The 22,791-nt window shown below is 42.3% G+C and overlaps 1 protein-coding gene across 2 annotated transcripts in view; it reads right to left on the bottom strand.

Annotated features, from left to right (window-relative positions):
• The window catches only part of adam12b (ADAM metallopeptidase domain 12b), a 75,833-nt gene that overhangs the window by 19,003 nt on the left and 34,039 nt on the right, over positions 1-22,791 (bottom strand). For both annotated transcript variants that reach the window (XM_070977979.1, XM_070977980.1), the window contains exons 4-12: positions 21,552-21,630; positions 19,237-19,313; positions 17,998-18,187; positions 17,054-17,119; positions 16,231-16,302; positions 15,632-15,801; positions 15,088-15,172; positions 11,915-12,063; positions 1,489-1,666 (exon numbers count right to left, since the gene is read on the bottom strand). In XM_070977979.1, coding sequence (XP_070834080.1) covers positions 1,489-1,666; positions 11,915-12,063; positions 15,088-15,172; positions 15,632-15,801; positions 16,231-16,302; positions 17,054-17,119; positions 17,998-18,187; positions 19,237-19,313; positions 21,552-21,630 — 1,066 coding nt within the window. The remainder of the gene's footprint in view (positions 1-1,488; positions 1,667-11,914; positions 12,064-15,087; positions 15,173-15,631; positions 15,802-16,230; positions 16,303-17,053; positions 17,120-17,997; positions 18,188-19,236; positions 19,314-21,551; positions 21,631-22,791) is intronic.

Raw genomic sequence — 22,791 nt, 5'->3', positions numbered from 1 at the left:
AGGGCTAAAATGAAACAACAGCCGCTGTCTTCACCCATCGAAGATCATTTGTGAGGGAAAAGAAACATCAGTCTGTCTAAGTGGACTGTGTGTTTCTGTAGTCCAACAAGGCCGACAGAGTGAGGACTCTCAGAGTTAAATTTTTATGCTTATCATATCAATATCTTAAGCTTATCAACTTTTGCTTGAATATCTTGTAAAAATAAGGTGTAAAATTCTGCAGTCTGCAGCTGTCATTGCTATCAGATATGCCTTTAATCAACATTTCATATCTTCTTCTGATGCCACTTTCAGGCTGTTGCTATAGGTTGGGAATATCAATCAGGCAGCCACTGGTATCTGTAGTGTTTCTGCCCTCTCAGCCAACAAAAGGTAGACACTGATCTGAATCTTTGAGGTTTAGTTATTCATAACCGTAGTTACCTGCACATAGTTAAAGCTAAACTTAATTATATTTGATATGGGATTTGAACAGATTTGGATTCGAGAAGCAGACAATCAAATGGGGCGATATGAATATAAGTCAGATGTAGAGCTGAAACAATTACTCATGCAATTTTCAGAGCTGATTAACTGTTTGAGTCTTCATTGTTTGAGCAAAAAATGCAGAAAATTGGAACATTTGGAGGCTCCAGCTTCTCAAATGAGCTGCTTTTTTCTGTTTTCTTTCACTATAAATTTATGTGTTTTAGATGTTGTTTAAACAAAAAAATCAGAGGCTCGAGGAAATCAATCGAGCTTGAGGGATTTTGAGTGATATACTCATAATCAAATCTGCTTTGGGTTTCGGTTTTGTGAGGCACACAGCCGCCGCGGCTGCGACTGAGGGATGCATGCTGCCCAGGCGTGATTCTCACTTCACAGTGCATGCGTGAGCGAGAAATAATGTGTGCGCGTGTGGCTGGATACATGCATCAGTGCGTGCCCCGTTGTTTGGATGGCAAAGCCAAAGAAAGCTTATTCCAGCCTCGACCCGATTACACTTTGTTTGTTTCCTTTGTCACACACTCTGACAGTGGTTTGATTAATGGGCTTTCAACACGGGTATGACATCACTGCGGCAGCCCGTCAGAGCACTGCTGAGCACATGTGGGAGAGAAGGTGTGATGTAAATAAAACACTTATAGCGGAGGTCTTGGCGGTGTGTTGAGCTTTAGGCTTTTTTTTTTTTGCACGGCAAGTTTTGAAGCTTTTAAGGCGCAATAACAACGTCAACGTCAAGAGAAAGTTTAACGTGAAGTCTTTCATCGTCCTGGGTGTTTGCTTACAGGACAGCTATTATTGTTAGGTTTAGTAAGAGGAGTATTAAGCCGGAAAAGTATGTTTGGTCCTTTTGAGTATTGCAATGTGGATTCGCTGAATCCTGAATCACCAAAGACTGATTTTGTCGTTTAACTTTTGTTTATGCCCCCAAAACGTTATCTTATTTACACGCATTCACAAAGTTCTACAGAGCTGCCCAGTACAACCACAGTGCTGGAGACTGACCTCTGGCTCCCCGCAGTCACACTCTTCTCCTTCCTCCACGTAGCCATTGCCACACTTCTGGCCACCATAGAGCACCTTGACCTCTGGCATGTTGTACAAACACATGCCCACGCCTTTCTCCAGACTGGCAGCAAGGTCCTTCTTGCTGCATGTGCTGAACACCGTTGGGAACGGATACCTGCGAGAAGAATGGAAGCGCAAAGTTGACTGAAATGAAGAGACATAATAGAAAAAAAATCCACATATTTGGCCCAGACACAGAAAAAGTCCTGCTTCATGTGTGCTTTTACTGTTCAGAAACCACAATGATCTGGAGTAAAGTGGACTCTCTCATTCTGCTGAGCCAGAACACAGACAGAGCTTTGTTCAATCTGCTCATTCAAGAGGCCTTTTCACACAAATTTAATGCTCTACTGACACTGTATGAGCTGCAGTTCAATGGATTTTCAATCCTACTCAGTACATAAGCGAGCCATCAAATGTCCAGAGAAACATTTTCTCTGGCAGCTATGTACATTTTCATGAGGCATATCCTGCCTCGACCAGGACAATTTAAGCAACTGACTGCAGAGAAGAGCATGAAGAGGGGTATGTTGGAGGTGGATAACTTGTGCCTGGGTGTGTGTGTGTGTGTGTGAGCACATGTCTGTATGTGAAACCCTGATAAAATAGCGAACACAATTTCCACCACATTAATTTCACTCCCCGGTATCGCTTACCTGAAGGGCTGACTAATGTCTAATTTAGTAAGGAAAGAAATTGGACGCATTGAAAACGAGAAAATGTTATGACTTTAAAGATGAAACCGTGTGATATGCCAATAACAGCTGTGAAGCCCGGGGGAGCGGTCCTCCTGCCCGAGTGAGCCAGAAATAAATAGGCAGCAAAAGCAAAAATAATACGTGGATTAAGAAGGAGAAAGAAAAGAAACAAGGAAAGAATGGAAGGAATGAAATCATGGACCTCTTCTCTTAACACACTGCCAGTATGAAACACAACAACATACAACACATAAATGCAAAACCCAGTGTATGAAACATAACCAGGTCCAGGCCTCAACCTCATGCTTCAGAACCAGCTAACAAGAACAGCCACACAAAAGGACTGACAGAGAAAAGCAGGCTTTGGGGTGTAAAATGAGTATCTCAGCTCACACAGGCATAGCGGGACACAAAAAGAGGATGTGGAGTACGTGGAAGGCAGCAAAGGCAAGCAGAGAGGATTGGCAGACGTGGCACAGAGAGGGGCAACTGGCATCGGATGCTTGAAAAGCTTGACTTCAGACAGAAACATGTCATACACGTACTTATGCGGCGATAGACTGACTGAGGTCTTCAAACGCAACGGGGCGTGGAGGCTGTCTGCAAAGCTTGCTGCTTGACAGGGCAGATTTGTGAAAATTCAACATTACACAGAATATGTTTATGGAGCCTGGCGTTGGACAGAGGTGTGTGTTTGTTTGTGTGTGTGTGTGTGTGTGTGTGTGTGTTAGTGTGGGGGTGGGGGGTGCTTTGCCTTTGCCTAAGGGGGATTTGGCTGTCGCAACCGCATGGATATTTCGCTGCTCTTAGTCGACTATAGTGAAGCTCCTCCTGAGGGGACCAGACATAACGGTGGATTCAATGGGAAAGAAATCTGCTTTTTTTCCAAGAGAACACACATTTCCCGAGAACACAGAACACAGAAAAACATCCTCTTCTGACGAGCACCCTTGGGTGAAACCGATGCGTCCGCTTCATTCGGACCGGCCACCTCTGAGTGTCGGACACTTTCATCTCTCACTGACCAAAAGCCAATCTACCGGTCTCTGTCTGCCCTCCTCTGCTCCCATAATCCACTTGTAACCACCACAACACACACAAACAGAGCTTTGCTGCCCTGTGCATGGAGACCCATGCATGAAATCAAGGGTAGACAGACTATGCAGATCAAACTACAGCACGGAGCAGACCAAGCCCTTCGTAAATAGCATGGGCTGCCACTGATAACAGAACACAGGCATGCTTTGGGATCTGCATGAGGGGATGGAATACGCATGAAGGGTAAACAGAGTCTGTTCTCAATAAACTGGCATTAATGGTAAAAGTTTGGGTGCTTGGCAGTTGAGATTTCGACACTGAGGAAAATCAGATTTCTTTGGACTAAATTAGCCCCACATGGGGAGTATTAACAAGACCTAGTGGATACATGTGTGTTAAAAACAACATGGACTCAGGTCTGAGTGCCATCCCGATGCTTTGCTCAAGCAGAAGACAGCATATGTTTTGAAAGGTTAACTCCCTTTTGCAGACTATTGGCTGGTTTATCTTGTGAAATGCTGACAGATTTTTAGCATAAACCAAAAACTGTCCAAGGAGGATGATATACAGTATATTTTACAGCCCTCTCATTGCTCTCATGGAGTAAATTAAGAAAAATGTTTACTATTAAATGTAGGTCAAAGTGGAGTGAAGCTGTCTCTCAAAAACAAAAAGTAAAGCAACACAAATGGTTGTGTTTTGAATATGTCAAATGACCTTTGAAGCCAATTAAGCACAGCTCTCTAAAAGTGAGCAATTAAGACGTGCTCTGTCATTTATATGCCTCACTATTTAAAGTAGAGGGCACCTCAAACAGCCATGACAGGAGCCAAGAAATCATTCTGAATGATCTACCTTTGACTGTGCAATGCGGCCAGTGATTGTGTATGAACAGGGCTTTGATAATTGAGCTGCGACGCTAATTTGCAGCTGACATCCCTCCAGGTAACAGGTGCCCGCTCCATCCTGGCAACAGATGCAGTGTCGGCCTCACAGGGTGCCAAGGGATGCTGCAAGAATATCTAAATTCTCCGTCACCCGCAGCCCGGTGCAGCTCTTAATGGCATTGAACAGATACACCAAAGGAGTTCACTGTCCGCACGCTGATGAGCACAAATGCATAATCAAAGACAGATGTGATGCTTTCCAAGGGTTTTTTCAGCGGGAGGATGGAAATTAATTTATGTAAACAGGAAAGACAACATTAGATTACTTTTCACTTGGTATTAGAGGCTGACGTTTTTCGGGAATCCTGTGGGTCACAGGATTCCTATGGGATTCCCGCTGGATGAGAGTCAATTTCAGTATTCATAAGAACAGGAGCTGGTGAAATGGGAACCATAATAACGCTCCCGTGTCACCTTCTATTTGGCATGTAATGCAGATGCTGACTGTGGAAGTATGGACAATGTTTAGGTGCAATGAGCAATGCAAGTGGACAGTGGCTTGTTTGTTGAACTGTAAGAGTAAGATGAAGTCAGCAAAACCATCCTCAGTTATTATCTATCAAGAATTTAATGCAAACACTTTCATTACTTCAACAGGACTGTTCGGGTGGGATTTGATTCGATTTGAGTCCCACCCGCTAAAAACAAGTGAGAAGTCATGGGTTGTGATCAACTGGAGCAAGTCCAGTATGCAGTTATAGGCAAAACCTCAGTCGAAAGAAATGAAAAGCCACGAGGAATGAAGCCACAGTTTTCGATAAACTGTGCAGATCTCTGTCTGCAATAGACCCAAGCTGAAGGTGTGTATTATCACAGCTGAGACCACACGGCTGCTCTGCTGTTCAGGAAATTAGCCGAGCAGAGAGTGTAGGCTTCCCAGGATAATAGTAGCATAAAGCCTCGCACCCTCTCCAGGTGTAATTTGCTGGGGTGGAACTAATTTGGCTCCGCACAAAAGTTGCAGAAAATCTAATTAGTCAGCTCATTTGTGGCTGTTGGTGATGTTTGAAAGGCAAATATGTCATTGGCGCTGTGAATCACACACACTGTTAAAAGATCACAATCTCATCATGGTCATGCAGCCTAAAACAGTTCACCTGTGATACTGACGAGGAAAACGCGTGGCGCTATCTGACTGATGAGCAGTAGACTCAGTTAGTGTAGCTGCCACACTGCAGAGAGGGAAGAAAACATCCAACGTTATCTAATCTGCGAGAAATCTAACACTTCAACTGCTGCCGTTTCTTTAAGTAATGCTTAAAGGGGCAAGAAAAAACGATATTTACCCCCTCCCATGACGTCGTGTGTTGGGAGGGGGAAATCTATTCTTCAGCTCAAACAAATGTACTGAAATCCTTCCTCATAAAACACTGGCTACTGGCTTTTTCCTCGCTGACAAGCAGGCTAGCTACCCCAATCCTGTGACGGTTATACTGTCTGATGATGGTTCTCAAGTCACTAACATCAACCTTGTTGTCAAATTAACACCGTTGCATGTGTGTACTTTTCATGTTGCATCGTGCATACTCTTTTCTGCTGCTGTTTTTTAATGATTTGTAAAGTGTACGGAGACTGGGTGATGTGCACTTTAAATAAACTGAAGCTCAGATGAGATGAGTTATTTTGGCATTGGACAACTTAAAAGGGGATGCTGAAGGAAGCAGAATTGTCAGCAAGAATCCATGAAAAAAAATCAAGTAAAAATGAAAAAAGTTCCACCAAACAATGTGAAAGAAGGAAGAGACACAGTAAGCTTCCACCACCTCTCCAAGTACCGCGCAGTATACCAGGATCTTGCCTTTTATGTTCTCTGAGGGAACACACCATCTGCTCAGGTAAGCACAGGGTGAGCTAGACCGAAACAAAGCTTTCAAAGAACGCACAATATCAAACGCAGCATTAAATGAAGATTTTTCAGTTACTGCTGATTATAACAATTTACCTGGAGGCACACATGAGTGCATCTGCTGCAGAGCGGTTTTACCCCCCCCTTACACCACTTGACAGTGTTCAGTCACACAGTGCTTAGAAGACACAGCGATGAATACCTGTTTTCACGAGCTTTAATTGAGCGGATGATCCACATCAACATCATAAATGACATCAACAACCACATCAGAGGAACAACAAAGACAATCTGATCATACGACTGCACAACCTGAACAAGCCCACGTTCTGTGATTTGCACGACACGACGAAATTCATGACTTAAAGGTGTATTACAGAGATTTGGTATTGCATTTTGATTAAACTGGGAGACTTGCAAGAAACGGAATTGAAAAAAACCGGAGCAGCAGACAAATATGCTAGATTTTTATCAATAGTGAGGGTCAAGCTCCTGAAGCACTGAGGCCTTCATTGCTAATAATACAACTTAATCTTTTCATGCGCTCCCTGCCTCCACTTAAGATGTGTAATATCTGTTTAATGCCCTTTTAAAAAATATATACATTATGTCGGTCTGCTGGGGGCCTTTCATAGCGACTTACAAAATGATCTCAGCCTTCACCATATATTGACATGCAGAGATACACTCTCTTATGCAGCAGGCAGCTCTTCCTGGATCCACAACCATATGTGCAGGGCAGATGAATCCTGTCAGTTTGATCATCTCAGCATGTGAGGCTGGTGGGTTCAGAGGAGGAGGAAATGTCAGTCTGCATGGAGAGTGAACTGGGTCTGTCGAGGCATCGGTCACACGAGGGCTATGAAGGGCTCATCTATTTGTAGGCTCTGTGATGGACATGAAGCCAGTCTCTGCTGCTCTCTAAGCTGCACGACAGACTGACATGCATTTAGTCCACGCTAAGCAGGAAAGACATGTCTGACCTTTCGAGAAATGTTAGGCTGCAGCAGTAGAAGCCTATGGTGATTAAACAGCAGGACGAAAAGCAAAACAGAAGCTAAATTTACTGCAAACATGTACCCACCAGCAAGCTAACTAGCTTTCTCCCTCCTCTCCTCAGCAGAATACCTTCAGATAATGACATTTTGCACCTTCTCACCTTATTCACACTGTCATTCTGACAAGAAAACAACAAGAGTCACAAGCTACCACATATTGTGTTGACAAAAAATTCACCTCTTGGCCTCAAAGTCGAGCCACAGCGACCTGCTGGGCTTCATCTTTCTGCCCGGGAACACATATAGACACAGGAAAGTACTTTTAAGCTTTCTCCCCACGTTTATATGATGCAACTCTTAGCTCAACTTCTAAAAGACATCCCCACTTCAAAATGTCCATGTAAACCTCTGTTCCTCTCCTCTGTCCCTCAAATTTCCACTCATTGTTATGACACAAGTCTCTCGCGGCCAGTCGTCATGGCTCACACGCTTGTCATAGACGTCCACGCGTAGCCAAATAATTCCTTCATTGTCATCATTCTCCTGCTTGTGTCTCACTCTCACCTCTATCTTTCTTTGTGTTTCTCCTCCTGCTGTACCACTGAGGGAGATAAAAGACAAATAAAAGCACTGCTTCCTCGCTCCGCCTGTCTATCCAGGCATAAAGCACCTCTCTGCGGATCTCTCTGTGTGTGCCCTGGCCCTGATTACAGCTGGCAGCGTCACTGATAATCACGTCATTTAGATGCAGCCTGTCCTCTCCCCCATTAGCAAGTCTAAGCTGAGACTATCCCAAACACACAGTCAAACGAGCTACAACAACGTGTTTGACATTCTGAAGGTATCTCTGCCGAAGGGTCAAAGGAGGTTAGGAACACACATATAAAAAAAGACACCAGATCTGTGATGGGAGGAATGAGTTGTAGACTGGTTTGTGAAATCATTTGTTTTGAATTCAGGCTGATTCAATTTGGGAGATAACTGACTGAGCCAAGCTTGAACTTGGGTTCGTTCATAATTTTTATATTTTTCAAGCTGGCTCAGAAACTACAGCAAAATGTTTCCTGTGACAAATTTCAGACGACGTGAATAGTCTGACGCAGCACATCTGAAATCATCTAGACAGCAACAGTGACTTTGTTCACATGCACAAAATATTCCGAAAAAGACAATATTCCTACTGAGCTGTTTACAAAGCTAATGAAAATGAATATTCCACTAATATTCCTATTTTCATGCACTTCATACTTCAATCAACATACACAGCCTCCCTCTTGCATTCATTCATCCACCTTATGTATTGCAATGGTCGCCACTGCAATATTTGGGCATATCCAAAAACCTGTTTAAAGTCTTTCATAATGTCTTTGGTGGATGCATTCCTACTCCGGCTTTGCAAGCTGTTTGCAAGGTAATGCTCAGGGGTGACAGTGAGAGGATGCTCCTAAAACCTGAATAATATCGGCATGTCCCCCAAGTCTTAATCAGAAAATGTCCCATTTGGAACAAGGCCTAATTTGGAAAATCCACACAGAATATGATGAAATAGTGCGCATGTAATTGTAGTCACTGACACTGTTGATCGATCACCTTTAATGTCAAACATCTAGTACATAAAGAAGATTTCTATTTTTTTTTTCGGCCAGGTGGAAATGGAGGAAAAAGCTGAGAACACACTGATGACGATGATGATAATGATGATGATGATGAACATGTTTGCGAAAAATTGCTGATTTACACATCTAACAGACATAAATTAGCCTTAATTTGGAGTTGTGCTTCTGCCAATCTGACGAATGTCAATCCATTATTCACTCTCCGTTTAGCTCTGTCTTTGGTCTCCACCAACTCCTGAGGGAAATATCTGGCTCATTAGCAGCTAAATGATCCACTATACTCACCAGATATTTGTTAACTCTGAAAACAGCTGCCTGCTGCTGGTGGAAAATGAGTTGATGAAAGTGGTGAAATTGAATCAAAATGGAAGTTACAGATTGTAAAACCAAAACAATGAGCTGAAAAATACTAAAATGGTCAACAGATTCACAGTCAAAGCAAGGACTGCAGCTGAAAATTAGAAAGCTAGCTAACACTGCCACATTTACAAAAACGCTGATTAATGTGTGTTAATGTGTTACTCACATATTCATTTGACCCATTGGGAATGTAAAAATACTGGTTAATGAAGCTTTAAAGCTTTAAAATATTTTACCATGCAAATGAGCAGATTTCCAGACACAGCAGCAATAAAAAACTAAATCTGATGAACTACTTAATTGCAGGGTTGTTGTTTTGGATTGCATTAGATGGTACAGGTGTACCTAATAAACTGGTCACTCAGTGTATGACTTGTTGACGTACTGTATGTGTTGTGTTGTGTTCATCTCACCTTAGTGTTTTCTGTTACTATGAGTGTTTGACTGATCAACACCAAAAATCAATGAACTCCATTAAATTTGGAATTCAATTAAAATATCAATAACTCAACAGGGAAATATTGATACTTGGAGTCAGTGTATCAACACAAAATTGCCAGGCAAAATGTCACCGCATCACTGTGTATGGATTTATCCCGCACCCTTTACTTAGCAAACAGTGGAGCAAGTTTTAGCTTGAAAGGTCACTGATATCATCTCTCAACTATTAATGTGTCTAATCTCATAATTATGTGGCAGAGAGTGCTGAAAATGAGGCACTGTGCTTCATTAACCTATATAAGAATTCAATAACGTCGTGACTCATTCGAACCCTTTTAGATCATGCAGTCATTTTTCTAAACTCTCTGCATGACATCATTAGATATCTTTGGCCGGTGACAAGCTAAAGCTAAGCTGTCATGTCATCAACGCTGAATGTAGGTATAAAACTTCATGAATCCACCGGTTCTTCGTGTGTATTATACTTTTTTTCTCCTCTGAACTAAATATTACAGTATGAGAACAGCAGGATGACCTCACTGTTGCCAGTGGCTGCACAAACAAACACAGTTTATTTGTACTGTAAAAGGTCATTCAAGTTCTTCTGGGACAATTCTGGTGCAATTTAAGTTATATGTTTTTTTGAGCAGGTTTTGTAGCTTTTTGGAAGGATGAATTACTCACAAGCACCGCTGGCAGAATAAGGAAATAGAATAGAAACATAATTATGTTTACATCAGTGTACAATCATCTGAAAATAAGAAAGGCATTTTTGTTTTTTGTCCTTAGAATGAGCCCTTTATATCTACTGAGGGAGTCCGCCATGTTGCATTGGCATGTTTGGAGTTTAAACAAGTTTTTTGTGAGTTTCGCTGCCACCGTAGGTTCTCGTACACACTTGGAAGGTGAGGCTGGCAGGAAAGATACTCAGTTGGTTGCAGTCTACCTCACCACTGGATGCCACAAAATCTGACACACTGGACCTTTAAAACTTGCACTTGTATTTGGCACAAATTTTCATCCCTCTGACAGTGAACGTCACTGCTAACCAAGTTACAGTTGAGGCCTTTTCTACACTGCTTGCATGATGCCTGATCTGATAAACACTGGCTGGAGGATGCAATGGTACACCTGTAACTTAAAGAGGCAAAGCTACTACTGCTACTAACTACTACTACTACTACTACTACTCTTTGCTCAATCAGAAAGTTTCATCAGATCTGGCGACAAATCTCCATTATCCTACACGATTTAACCCCCACTGATATCATTAATGTGTGGGAAAGACGTAGCCTGATCTGGTTAATGTGTGGTGGGTGAGTCTGTGTGAGCAGTTTCTCTGTTGATTTGTATTTTGAAATAACAATAGTGAGTGCATTTCATCCTTTTGTCTTTGTCTCCTTCAAAGTGTTGTGAAATCTATCCTGACTACATTCATCTGTGGCTTGCGGGACTCACCATCAGACAAACCAGACTGGCACCGGACCAAGGGTGAAATCTGGTATTGCGCTCTGGGTTCTTCTTATCTGCTTGCTGTTTACTAACAGTCACAGAGTCCATCACTTGCAGCAGCGCTGTTATCTCAGCGACCCAGGCAACACGAGTAGAATACTAGAGCAGCTGCTTTAGTCTCAGGCCAAAGTGTGTGTCTGTGTGTTTACATGTGCGAGAGTGTTTGAGCCCCGACTCATGTAACAACACATAAACAGTGGCGCATCATGTACAGGTGAAAATCATCCAGACTGTGCAACCAGTGGAGCTCAATCAACTGTTCAGGTGGAAAAGAAATTGGAAATTAATTCAGAAAAGCTATGCTAATAAACATTTGAATCCCGTAGCTGCGTGAAACAAAGATTTGAAGAGAAACTGTTTAATGGCTCTAAAGCAATATACTGGCAACAGAGAGAAACAGCCTGAAGTTCCAATTTTAAGCCTTTGTCTGACCTAATGTTTTTAAATTTGAAGCCACTTTTGTCAGATTTTATTTGGACAGATTAGAAACTGAAAATTGAAATGAGTCAAATGATCAGTCTGAAACTACAATCTAAATGGATGACGGTGCAGTGGACATTTAATTTGAATTTTTGCTCCAACTGTGGCCTAAAGCAGTCCAGCAGCATAAACTATTTTTTTTTTGTTATTATTTTTTTGGGCTTTTTAGCTATTATGACAGTGACAGCTGAAGGGATGCCAGGAAATGGGGCAGAGAGAGAGGTGAAGACACGCAGCAAACGAGCTGCGGGTGGGAGTCGAGCCTGCGGCCACTGCAGAGGACTGACAGCCTCAATACATGGGGCACACACCCTACCAGCTGAGCTATAGGGGCACCCCAAGCATGCACATTTTTAATGATAAAGCTTGGGCATTGTAATCTCTTCATGGATACAGTTCTGTATGAAAAAGACCACCAGAATCTCACCCTGTGGAGGGGGTCATGATGCAGCCTCCACGATCAACGGTCATCCTGCAGCCACAGCCGCGCTCTGGGGTGTCGTGGTTCATGCCAAAATTGTGTCCCAGTTCGTGTGCCAAAGTCACGGCTGCACCCAGGGGGTTCTCAGAGTGATCCTGTGATGGGAAAGAAAGGGGCCCCCCGGACCATGAGAACATGCTAATTATGTGTAATCTGGTATGTTTGAATATGCGTGAAATTCAATCAAAGCTAATTCAGCAAGCTCTGTGTAAAGACCAAGCCGTGCTGAAGTGCAGTCACTTACAAGAGAAGAGAGAAAAAGCAAAGTTCAATGAAGACCATTTTTAAGCTGCAGATTCCTAAAACAGTTCAGTAACTGTCAGATCTGCCTCCTCTTCCTTCTTCTATTACTCATTCTCCTCATGGAGGCCTGAATTCATCTGCCATCCCATTACCCCTGCAGACCCAATCACACCCGCTGCATGTGGAGACAGCTACTGCAGTAAGCTCCATGAACCTACCGCTATATGACTCGCTGCTGCATTGATAAGCGAGACAACTGCCCTTCACTGGGCAGACAGAGACGGAGAATGACGAGAGAGAGGTGGAAGTCTCACCGCGTTTTGCAGACAGGTTGAGGGGGAGACTGGGTAAACGAGCCAGACAAGGAGGAGGAGGAGGAGGAGGAGGAGGAGGAGGGTGACTGAGAAATTAAGTCAGTGTGGTATAAACAGAGATGAATGGCCCAATGATCCTATCAACTTCTAATGGAATCCTCCTGTGATGATATGATTACTTGGTGTTTACATTTTGCAAATGTTGCTGTTTAAATCAACTATCCTTGGGAAACTGTAATTAAAGATCCACAGTTGCAAAATTAGTTGTTAAAGTTCTAGCTTTTACACATTTTAATGTATTGTAATAAAGTTCAGAACAGAGACACAATTTTTAGCATTTCCCACACTGATATCGTACAAATATTCTCATTAAGAGAATAGTTTTGAGAGATAAATTTCACGTGTTATAGTTTGTTTGTTAAGCCATGCAGAAACCAAAACACGAAAAACATCTCAGCAATGCAGTTACTGGTCTCCAGCAAAGAAGGAGTCCAGCACATAACAACAGTGAAGTGTCATCAGATTAAACAAACAGGATCTAATTGTTGGGCTTTTGAGGTGCTGTACTTTTCGAGTCAGGCTGGCTATTTCCCCTTGTTTCCAGTCAGTGTGCTAAGCTAAGCTAACTGGCTGCTCGCTGTCATATTTACTGTATAGAAATGAGAGTATCAACATTCTCATTATATTCTCCACCACAAAGAGAATAATCAATTCTCTAACATGTCAAACTGTTCCTTTAATTTCAAACATTTTGCTCTTGCCCAGGGAATAGATTTCATATTCACGGCGTGTTTGTCGATCTATTGTATATGTATGTCTATGTATACTAATGCTGGAAATCTGGTTCTTCAAAGATATACTGTACATAAACATCTGAGCCTACACTCACACCTCCACAATCTAAACATGTCCCACAGAGCTGAGTAGCAGGTTGGAAAAGGAAAAGAAATGTTAACATAAATAGTGCACTCCAAATCCATACATAACCATCTGCGCACATTCGCTAAGTGCAGCCCAGAGAAGCATTTTTCAGCCTTACGACAGATAAATGCTGCATAACTGGGGGCATGTTGCTATCATACTTAACAAAGCTGATCGATGTATAACAAACCCCCAAAGCTACTCGTATTTACACTCTTTTAAATCTGCCAGCCCCTGAGAAATGTTCTCTCCCATGCACGTGTGAAAATCACATGGGTCCTTTGAAGGCGGGGTCATGTGTCAAAGTTGAGGGCAAGCTAATCTATTTTCTGCTCTGATTAGAGAGCAGCATCATGGGGAGTTGCACCCTGCCTTTTAACAAGAAAGATGGGAAAACTTTCCTCTGCTTCTGCCAGGTTTATCAGTGTGTCACTATGTGTGTGCGTGGAACTCATAGTTGAGAGCTTCCTCACAAAAAAGTCTAACATCGGTGTCAGCAGAAATGCATGAAACTCTTAAAAGCCAAAGTCATTACTTTGAAGCAGCTATAAGCCGCTATTGTGATGGTGAGAATTTGATAGTGTTGGTTAGGAGAAATGCTCTGATCGTCTTTCCGATATCTTTTCCAGTCATGTGAGAAAATAAGTCCCAGACTTGAAGAATACCCTATAAAAAGGTGGATACAGTTTGCTGTCACACTTTAAACCTAACCATTCACACATAGACTAGACCCATGTGAGTTTACTTTAAAAACGTTTCAACACATAAACTGAACGAACATGTGGACTAAATGGAGGATTAGAGACTGATTAACACACATGGAAGTGTATGGTTTGAGAAATGGTTCATGTCATCTGACCGCCCTCTAACTGGTTACATGGTCCTTTAATCTCGGGCCAAACCATCTGCCATCTGTAAGTAATGGGGAAGACAAACATCTGGAGGAGCTGCGGCCAGCAGAAAACATATCTATTAATGGGGGAAGCACATCTGGGCTGGGGCGTAATAGCATTGGGCTGATAACCACTTTGTGAATTGGCAGGGGTGTCAAATGCTAAAGCAGGAAGAGGAGCCCAACAGGCAGCTAATTTACTGTGTAATAATTTAGCGTACCTGGGTGATTTGCAGCTGTGAGTAAAAATATGCATTTTGATCCAAATGTGTGGCATAAACAATTTATCACATCTCATAAAAATGTAAATGTGGTTTTGTTTAAACTCTGTGGCCTTTGTTTACCCCAGTGCCAAACGAACCCATTTAGAGATGTTGGAGGGAAGCTTGATCGAATGACTGCAAGACTTCGAATTGACCTAACAAGGGCGTGCGTGTCCCCAGTCCAATCCTTCTGAGAGTATATCTCTACATGTTCTTTTGTGCACGTGGGTGTAAGTGGTAATGATGAGGACATGACTGTTGAGGGAGCGCCAGCACAAATAGCATTATGTTTAAAAGCAGGACTTCCTGCCAGACCTGTCCCTAAATCCGCTTCCAGCAAACGACGGACACCTTTTCTGTGTAAATCACGTCTGGATTGTCTGGCCGGCTGCATCTGCACAATGTTCACGCTGATACAATCAAGCTACTCAGAGGAAGAGGAGGGAGGAGGCATGGTGGGAGCAGCAAGGAGGTGTTTACACTCACCATGACAATGCCTCCAGACTGCTCAACTGTGCACATGCTCATAATGGGCGCCATGCCAATGGTGGTGCCCTGGAAGTAAACCCCGCTGCAACAGACAGAGGACAGAAGTGGGGTGTTGTTTAAATTGTTAAAATCTGCACGACTAGTCTGAATTCATTATTGTAGCTGGTTTTCCAAAGCATTGACAAGGTTTAGACTTTAAACAATAATCTTTTTGACTTTTTACTCAATTGAAAATGGCACATGGGCAACATATTTAATGTTTTACCTCATCAACTTCGATGATTTTTGTAAATATGTGCTTATTTGAATTTGATGACAGCAACTTTGGAAAACCGCTGTCAGTAAACAGTTAGTTTGCTGTTGTACATTCAACAAAGTTAATGGAAAACAATGGCTGACTGGGTGGGAAATGTGAGAAAACAAAGGCATCCTCTGGGCAATGGTTAGAAATACTGTAAAGTATAATGATTTTGTGGCTGATGGCCTTTCAAGGATCTGTTTGTTCCTCTCTGGGCTCACTTCTTTTAAATTAAATTTCTACCTTATGAGCTGGGCATTGTCGTGAGGTTTCTGGGGCAGCAGTTTGACTTTCCTCCAGTCTAAGAACTCGTGCAGGGTGGTGAAGGGATCCTGGGTGATGGGACATTTATCAGAGTCACTCCACACCTCCAAACCCACCAGGGCCACCCGGATGTCCAGAGCCCTGTAGAACTGAAGGGGAGAGAGTTGGTAAGCAGAGAGAGAGAGAGCGTGAATAGTTTAGATTACATGAATGATCAAAAGGCTTTCAAACAGATGTGTGAGACATGCAGCTGTTTACCTTTGGTGTCTCAGTTCACTGAGTTGCAGTACATACAGGCCTGAAACCTCTCCTGTGTGCATCTGCATCACGTTTCTGACACGGACAGATGTCTTTTTCATGTCTCTATCCATGCTTTCCTTATATAAATCCATGTGCCTACTGTATCTGCGAGCTATAGATCTGCAGCCCTGGCAGAGGTTTTAGACAGACTAAAAGCAGCTGTTTTAGTAGGACATTAATATATCATCCAGTCATCCCATTAATCTCTGCTGCCAGCAATATTTCTATTTTAAAAAGGTGATTTATCCCTCCCGCGCAAGGGGGAGATGATGTTTTACCTTGTCCACGTAATTGGCTATCTCTGCCAGTCTCTGTTTCACCTTCTCCACATCCCTCCCCTGTTTCTGGAACTGAAAACAAAATGACATGCAATTAGCTGCAGAAATGGAAAACATTTGAACAATACCCACACATAACTGTGCTGCATTAAGACATAAATGATTGCAGTTGCAGTGATCGTCAGAACTAATAGGCATGAAACAACACAGAACACCCGTAAAGGCAATACGTTTTCTGTGTGTTCGGCAGCTTGTCAAGCTGTGACCATCTGGATCTAGAAAAATCTCCTAGTGTCGAGAGACGAATGGCACGGCCACAGGGAGCAGGTATATTGGCAGATCTGACATCCTGCAAAGCTTTAGATCCAAGTCAGCCCTCTATTTCCAACCTACTGTGCATCCACCTGCATTTGTTGCTGGATTTCAAATGTGAACCTGAACTTGATCCCCTCTCCTCTGTCCTTTTTTTTCATTTCCTTTCTTTCTATTCAGGTTGGTGGCATTAGCAGAGGGCCGCCAAGAGGAAACCCCACAACGAGCTCGTCAGTGCTTACGGGTGACTCCTCTGTATCCACACGGCTTTTTCCGGTTTCCTGTCTGGTCCGCTGGGGAATCGTTCAGCACTTCCTGTCAAAACGCCTCTGCCACAAGACCACACTGCTGGTTGCACACTGACCTAATTCTGCAGTCCCAGCAGGACCTGCTCTACTGTTACTACAGCTTACCCTGCCTTTTTTCCTGCTGTTAACATAAAGGGTTGCTGTGCTTTCAGTTTGTTGTTGCTGTTGTTCAAACACTATGTGATGCAAAGTAGATGCATTACCTCTCTGTTGTCTGCAACGATGATCAGCTCAACGTACTTGGTTGTCTTCTGAGCATGTCTTTTATGCTGAAGTAAAAACAGAGATATTGCATGTTAGAAATGGTTTAAGATTTGCTAAAAAAAAAAAAAAGATCTGTCAAGGCCTTTTGTCCACTTATCTTAAAGGTCCGTACGGTAAAAGTGAAGCAGCTGTTTGGCTTAGCTTATGGGGAAAACAGCTGCCTACCAGCTCCTCTAAAGCTCATTAACAGGTTAAATTTACACATTTTGTTACATTTGGAGCCCCTTTTGCAGTCTTTCTGCTAAGCTAAGCTAAGCTAATGGACTGCTAGCTACAGCTTCATATTTAGCATACAGGTATATGTATCAATCATCTCATATTTTATCTCATGTGCTTATTAGAATTGCATAGCTTACCAAAGCCAGGAAACCACACAATAGCAAATCACACAGCCATATTCAATGATCTTTTTGTCCAACTGTCCCATCCGTTAAGGTGGAACTGATATTCTTCTAAAAGCACAAAACCCAGATATTACTCAGGGGTCATTAAGTACTGTATGTTGGTAAGTTTCACTTCCTGATTCAAATGTTGTTTTTACTGCTTGGGAATAGTGGCAGATGGATGCTGCACCTGCTCCATGTAAATCATTGGCCAAACCTGCATGGGCCCTCGACTTTGGGCTTTAAGCGCAGATAAAATGTGTCAAGCCCAACACAGCACCCTCTGGGAACTTACCCAAACTGGCTGGCTTGCCAATTTGTCGATCCTTGCTCAAACGTCCATTTATCTTTCATCAAGTGAATTTAACCCTTACTCTTCAGAAATGTTTGACAATCAAAATATGACCAAAAAAAAAATTGATGACAATAAAGCTCTGAACTGCGACATCCAAAGGTTCTAATGCGAAATTTGAGATAAAAAAACATTATACTAATCTCACCCTGGTGTGGAAGGATTGGAAGGGGCTTTTGATGTAGTTTTCAGGGGCAACAGAGGACATGTTGAAGCCGTGGCCGCAGTCTCCTGGGGTCAGTCTGAGTTCTTCCACTCGGTAGATGAAGTGGGCACAGTTGTCACGGCCAGACACCGGTTCAACGACGAATGTCTTGTTTTCAAGTGCAATGAAGCCTCTGCAGGGACAGCAGCGCAAGTCCAAAAACAGCTTCAAAGCATAACCAACCTCTCAAACGCAGAATTTGATTGAATGTGACTCCTATTTTCTACAAGCACACTTAAGCCAAATGAAACTTTGAAACATTTTTTGGTAACACTTTATATTAAGGTGCACATATTCACCACTCAGTAGGTGCTTATTTGCATGCATATTATTGGCATACCGGCTCTTCATTAGTCATTATAAAGCTCTTAGCAATGCAGATTTTCAACATGACCAAATTTTAAAACTATTAGGTCATTAACTAAAGGTTTGCCATAAAAAAAACTCCCAACTGCTGCTTGACAGTAAGTAAGGAAGTTGTGCATGAATTATGATCTAAATAACCAAACCTAGCCTCACCCTAAATAACCCTAACCACAGAATAAAGCTAAAAAGCTCTTCCCAATGTCTAACAAAGAGCCAATATGCAACTAATATGCATGCTATCAGCAACTAGTTAATGGTGAAAATGTGTACTTTAATATAAAATGTGGCCCATTTTTTTCTATTTTGGTTAAAAACTCCTCATGTGTTTATGCGCAGAAGCCCTTTTTCATATGGCCCATTTCAGATGAATCATATTTACCCCAAATTAAACTTTAATGCTTTTTGTCATTAGCTGTTGTTGATAAAAGGTTGCCATGGGAAAGTAAACATTTTCTGAGTCCAAAAATGTTATCATGCTGTTTAATTAAGCAGAAGATGACATTGTGTACGTTAAGACTTTTTGCCCAAATCTTCCAGTTGCGATTGGTCATTAGCAACAGCAAGATGTCAATTACTGCCAAAACGAGCGCAGATATTTACCGGATGCCTCGGCGGACAAAGACAATGAGGTGTGACATTTTCTCCTATTCCTGTGAGTCACACACCAATTTACTGACAGCGCGCTTAAGGGGCTTAAGAGCGATGGGCTGCTGTGCAGATTGACTTAAGTAAATATAAACATAGCGGTGGCAAATGGCAGTTAAAGGGCAGTGCTGAGATGCTGCTTGAATGCAAAACGATGGCTACGTTCCATACCGAAGGCCTGAGCAGGTGCTGAGGGTGACATCAGAGTTTGGATGTGCCTGCACTTCCCCATGGTAGTAGCAGTTGTTCTAAAAGAGATGAATTGTTAATTCAAAAAAAGCCTTTACATACTGTAGATGAAAACATTTTACGCAACGAAAGCCTCACCCACTGGATAACATAATTAAAAATGTATTACATTTAAAAAGAACAAAAGCTGCTTGTCACTGCTCTTATGTGACATCAAAAGAGCGAAAGAGGACAAAGATCCAGTGGAACTGTGCTGATGCTGTCCTAAAGTGTGTCCTCTGGAATGAGTAAACTCTGTCGAGCAACCCTTCCTCCTCTCCGTCTCAATGCAAGCAGGCCTTTTTGAAATTAATGCAACCTGCAAGAAGCAGGAAAACTGACACGGATGGGCGGTGACAGTAATATGGTAACTGTTTTACCTTCGTTATTCCACGAGAATGGTCCAGTAGAGGCAAAAGAGGACATTCAAGGCTCCTCAGACACAGTGAAAACACTGTTGTCTGAGCACAAGGAAAGCAGAGGAAGCGACTCTCGTTAAAAGGGAATACAGACCTCCATTTACTGTCAGGCAGCAGTCCAGACCTCTTAAATCAACTGTCATTAGTCACTACGCTGACCATTTCTCATCCCCAATATTGAACTGCAGGTGGACACTTTGGGGTGAGATCGTTGCAAAGAAAACAGTCATTTCCAGCAACTTCTGTTCGACAACTACAGTACAATTCAGCCAGCCAGGTGGTGACGGGAAGGAGATTCACTACATTAAGTATAAAAATAGAGCAGCTACAAAGGCTCTGTGCTTTGGCTATGCTTGACCTACATTACTTCACCTTCCATATAAGATCCTCCACTTTTAAAGTAGGTAAATGCATTCAAAGTGAAATATTTAGTCATAGGCTCATTTTTAGAAGATGAAGCTACAAAGGGCAGAAGAGATTGAATACATCTTGGTTAACCCCTTCATGTCTGTTTTTAAAATCAAGTTCTGTGGGTTTGAAAGGTGTCTTTGTATTGACTGACCTGCCTTAAAGCTACTCCTTGTTAAGGGTTTGATTTACCTCCTGATTTACAGTTCCTGCTCAGGTTTGTTTTGTGGATGTAGCAAACGTTGGAATAGCAGAAAAATCATCATATTCACAGATTCTTTTGTCTCATCAGATGATTCACAGACCGGTGGAGCTTATTTACAGTACACGTCTTTCCACTGATCCCTGATTAACACATGGCTGATTGCTGAGTTCAGTGACAGCAGGTACTGGAAGTGTGCAGCTGCGTGAGGCTTATCTAAGACAATACAGTATGTCTATTTGACAGCTTGATGCAACGCTTGTAACATCCTCCCACTCAAAATTAAAGGTGAGGGAGAGAGTGAAAAACGCTGTTTGCAGAACTTTGAGGGAAATAGACTTGTCAGTCGTTGCTGAATTATCCAACATTTCGCATCCAAGCTGTGAGTGACCTGACAAAATGTCCTCACCGCTGTTCAGTAAAACAGTGATTTCAGTCCAACTTACCACAAAAGGACAAGAGACTGTTAACTATGTTTAAAAAAATAAACTCTTTTCAAAGTCACAGTTTTTCCAGTGCCGCAGAAAGGTTATCCTCCTCCTGCTACAAATTACTGTTGCCATGCAGCAAAACCTTCTTTCTGCCTAACTTGAAATAAAAATACCTTCATCATAGAATGAAGAATCAATTCTGCCTGGATTTTCTCTTGTGAGCCACATGAACTGATTTCAACAAGTGCCTCAGTGAGTGAGTGGCCTTGAGAAGAGCTTGAAATTCACTTGAAACATTGCTTCATTTTCAGGAGACCAGCAGAAAAAAAAAAAAAGACTGTTTGCTTTATGCGGCTAGCATACATGTACACTTAGAATAAAACAAGTAGGCAGGGACAGATCAGCTGCTAAAAGGGGATTCAATAATAAAATCCTGATGGCAATGTTGGCTTAAAAACAGCCAGCATAAAACACAGCTTATCAACAAGTAGGCCACAGGGTAGAGGTACCATTCAGCAACAGCCAGAGGCTTTCAAATACACACTGGGCCACATTGTGGTGATTAAAAAAACAATCAGATCAATTAAACACCATTTATTTTCATCCTTAATTAGATTTTGAACTAATGCATAAAACACAGCATAGATCATTATCTACTGATCCTGTATAAGCAGAAACAAAACAAAACATCTGTCTACATGAACATTTTCAAAGGGTCAGTTTTTACAGCGTGACTGCAGAGCACTGCTGCACGTCAACTCGACCATAAATGTCAAAAGCACTCGAGCGCCACTGTACCGTGAAGTTGTGAGCACCGGTGACTGCACTTCCATCCTCCCGGTAATGTGTCTCAGTGTAATGGCTTGCAAAAAGTCCCCTAAGAAGAGAACAAAAAAAACAAAAACATACACATCAAACACAATGTGAATCTGAATGGATTAAAAAAAAAAAGGCTGTGTTTTCAGACTGCTGAGAAAACTGCACCCTTAGTTGACTTTTTATGTAGATTCAGAGTTGAGGATGTGTTGTGAGGATTTGGGGGATAATGTGGACGAAGTGCTTAGCATTCAGAGGCAAGGAGGGACTTGATTTTCTGTGAATTTATTAGGTGATTTGTACATGTCCTTGAATCCCCTGGCATTCAGCATGACTGAGTAGAATCCCTGCCGAGGTAATTATTTTGTGCACGCGCGTTTCTATGCGTATGTGTGTGTCTGTGGACATATTTTAAACTCTCACTGTGTGTGTGTGCATGTAGGTTTTGCTCCTAAGGCCATAAGCAGATGGACACAGTGAGCCCCACCCCGAGCATTGGCAAAGGAGCAGCAGGAACACCCATCTTTTGCAGCTGCATAATCGCACTGACATCAGGCAGGATGATCTCAGGATGTGTGTGAATGTGTCTGTGTGTCCGTGTGTGTGAATGAGAAAGAGAGAGCATTAGCAAGTGAGAACGTGACTTTTTTGTCGACAACTCTGTCCGCGACATGATTTAAGATTCCTGTGCAAAATCTAAAAAAAAAAACCTCATTACAGCGTGGACAAAAGGTGAATGTAATTTAATCTGGTCACTTTAAGACGGTGTGCCGAGTGAATGGCTGTCATGTGAAAAGTTTCAGAAAAGTATCAAACCGGCTGACTTTTGTTCTGCAGAAAACATCAGATTCATAAAGACAGAAGGGGAGATGGAGGGGATTTAAAGAACTGGAACGCAGTGTTTGTCCAAATCACAGTGGGAACCATTCATATCCCAAACCGCTCTGCCATCACACACAGCTTGCATGAACCACAAACCAGAATTAGATGAGAGCGGATGAAGCCAGTATTTCTTTTCATACTTCAGGACCGTTTAACATCTTATCTGTACGTTTAAAGTTAATTTTTTCTGACCTGCTTCAAAAAGGATCCATCCACCGTAGCCCTAGCCTGACCACATTTAACTTCATTAAATACTTATTATCACTTTAATGTGCCTTATCATGCCATTAGCAAGCTCTAAACCAAATCCGATAAGCCAGCAGTCAGTAATCACTTTAAA

The sequence above is a fragment of the Chaetodon trifascialis genome, chromosome 13 (assembly GCF_039877785.1).
Source record: "Chaetodon trifascialis isolate fChaTrf1 chromosome 13, fChaTrf1.hap1, whole genome shotgun sequence".
NCBI lineage: Eukaryota > Metazoa > Chordata > Actinopteri > Chaetodontiformes > Chaetodontidae > Chaetodon > Chaetodon trifascialis.
Note: the sequence above shows the minus strand (reverse complement) of the source record. Positions and strands in the feature narration are given on the sequence as shown.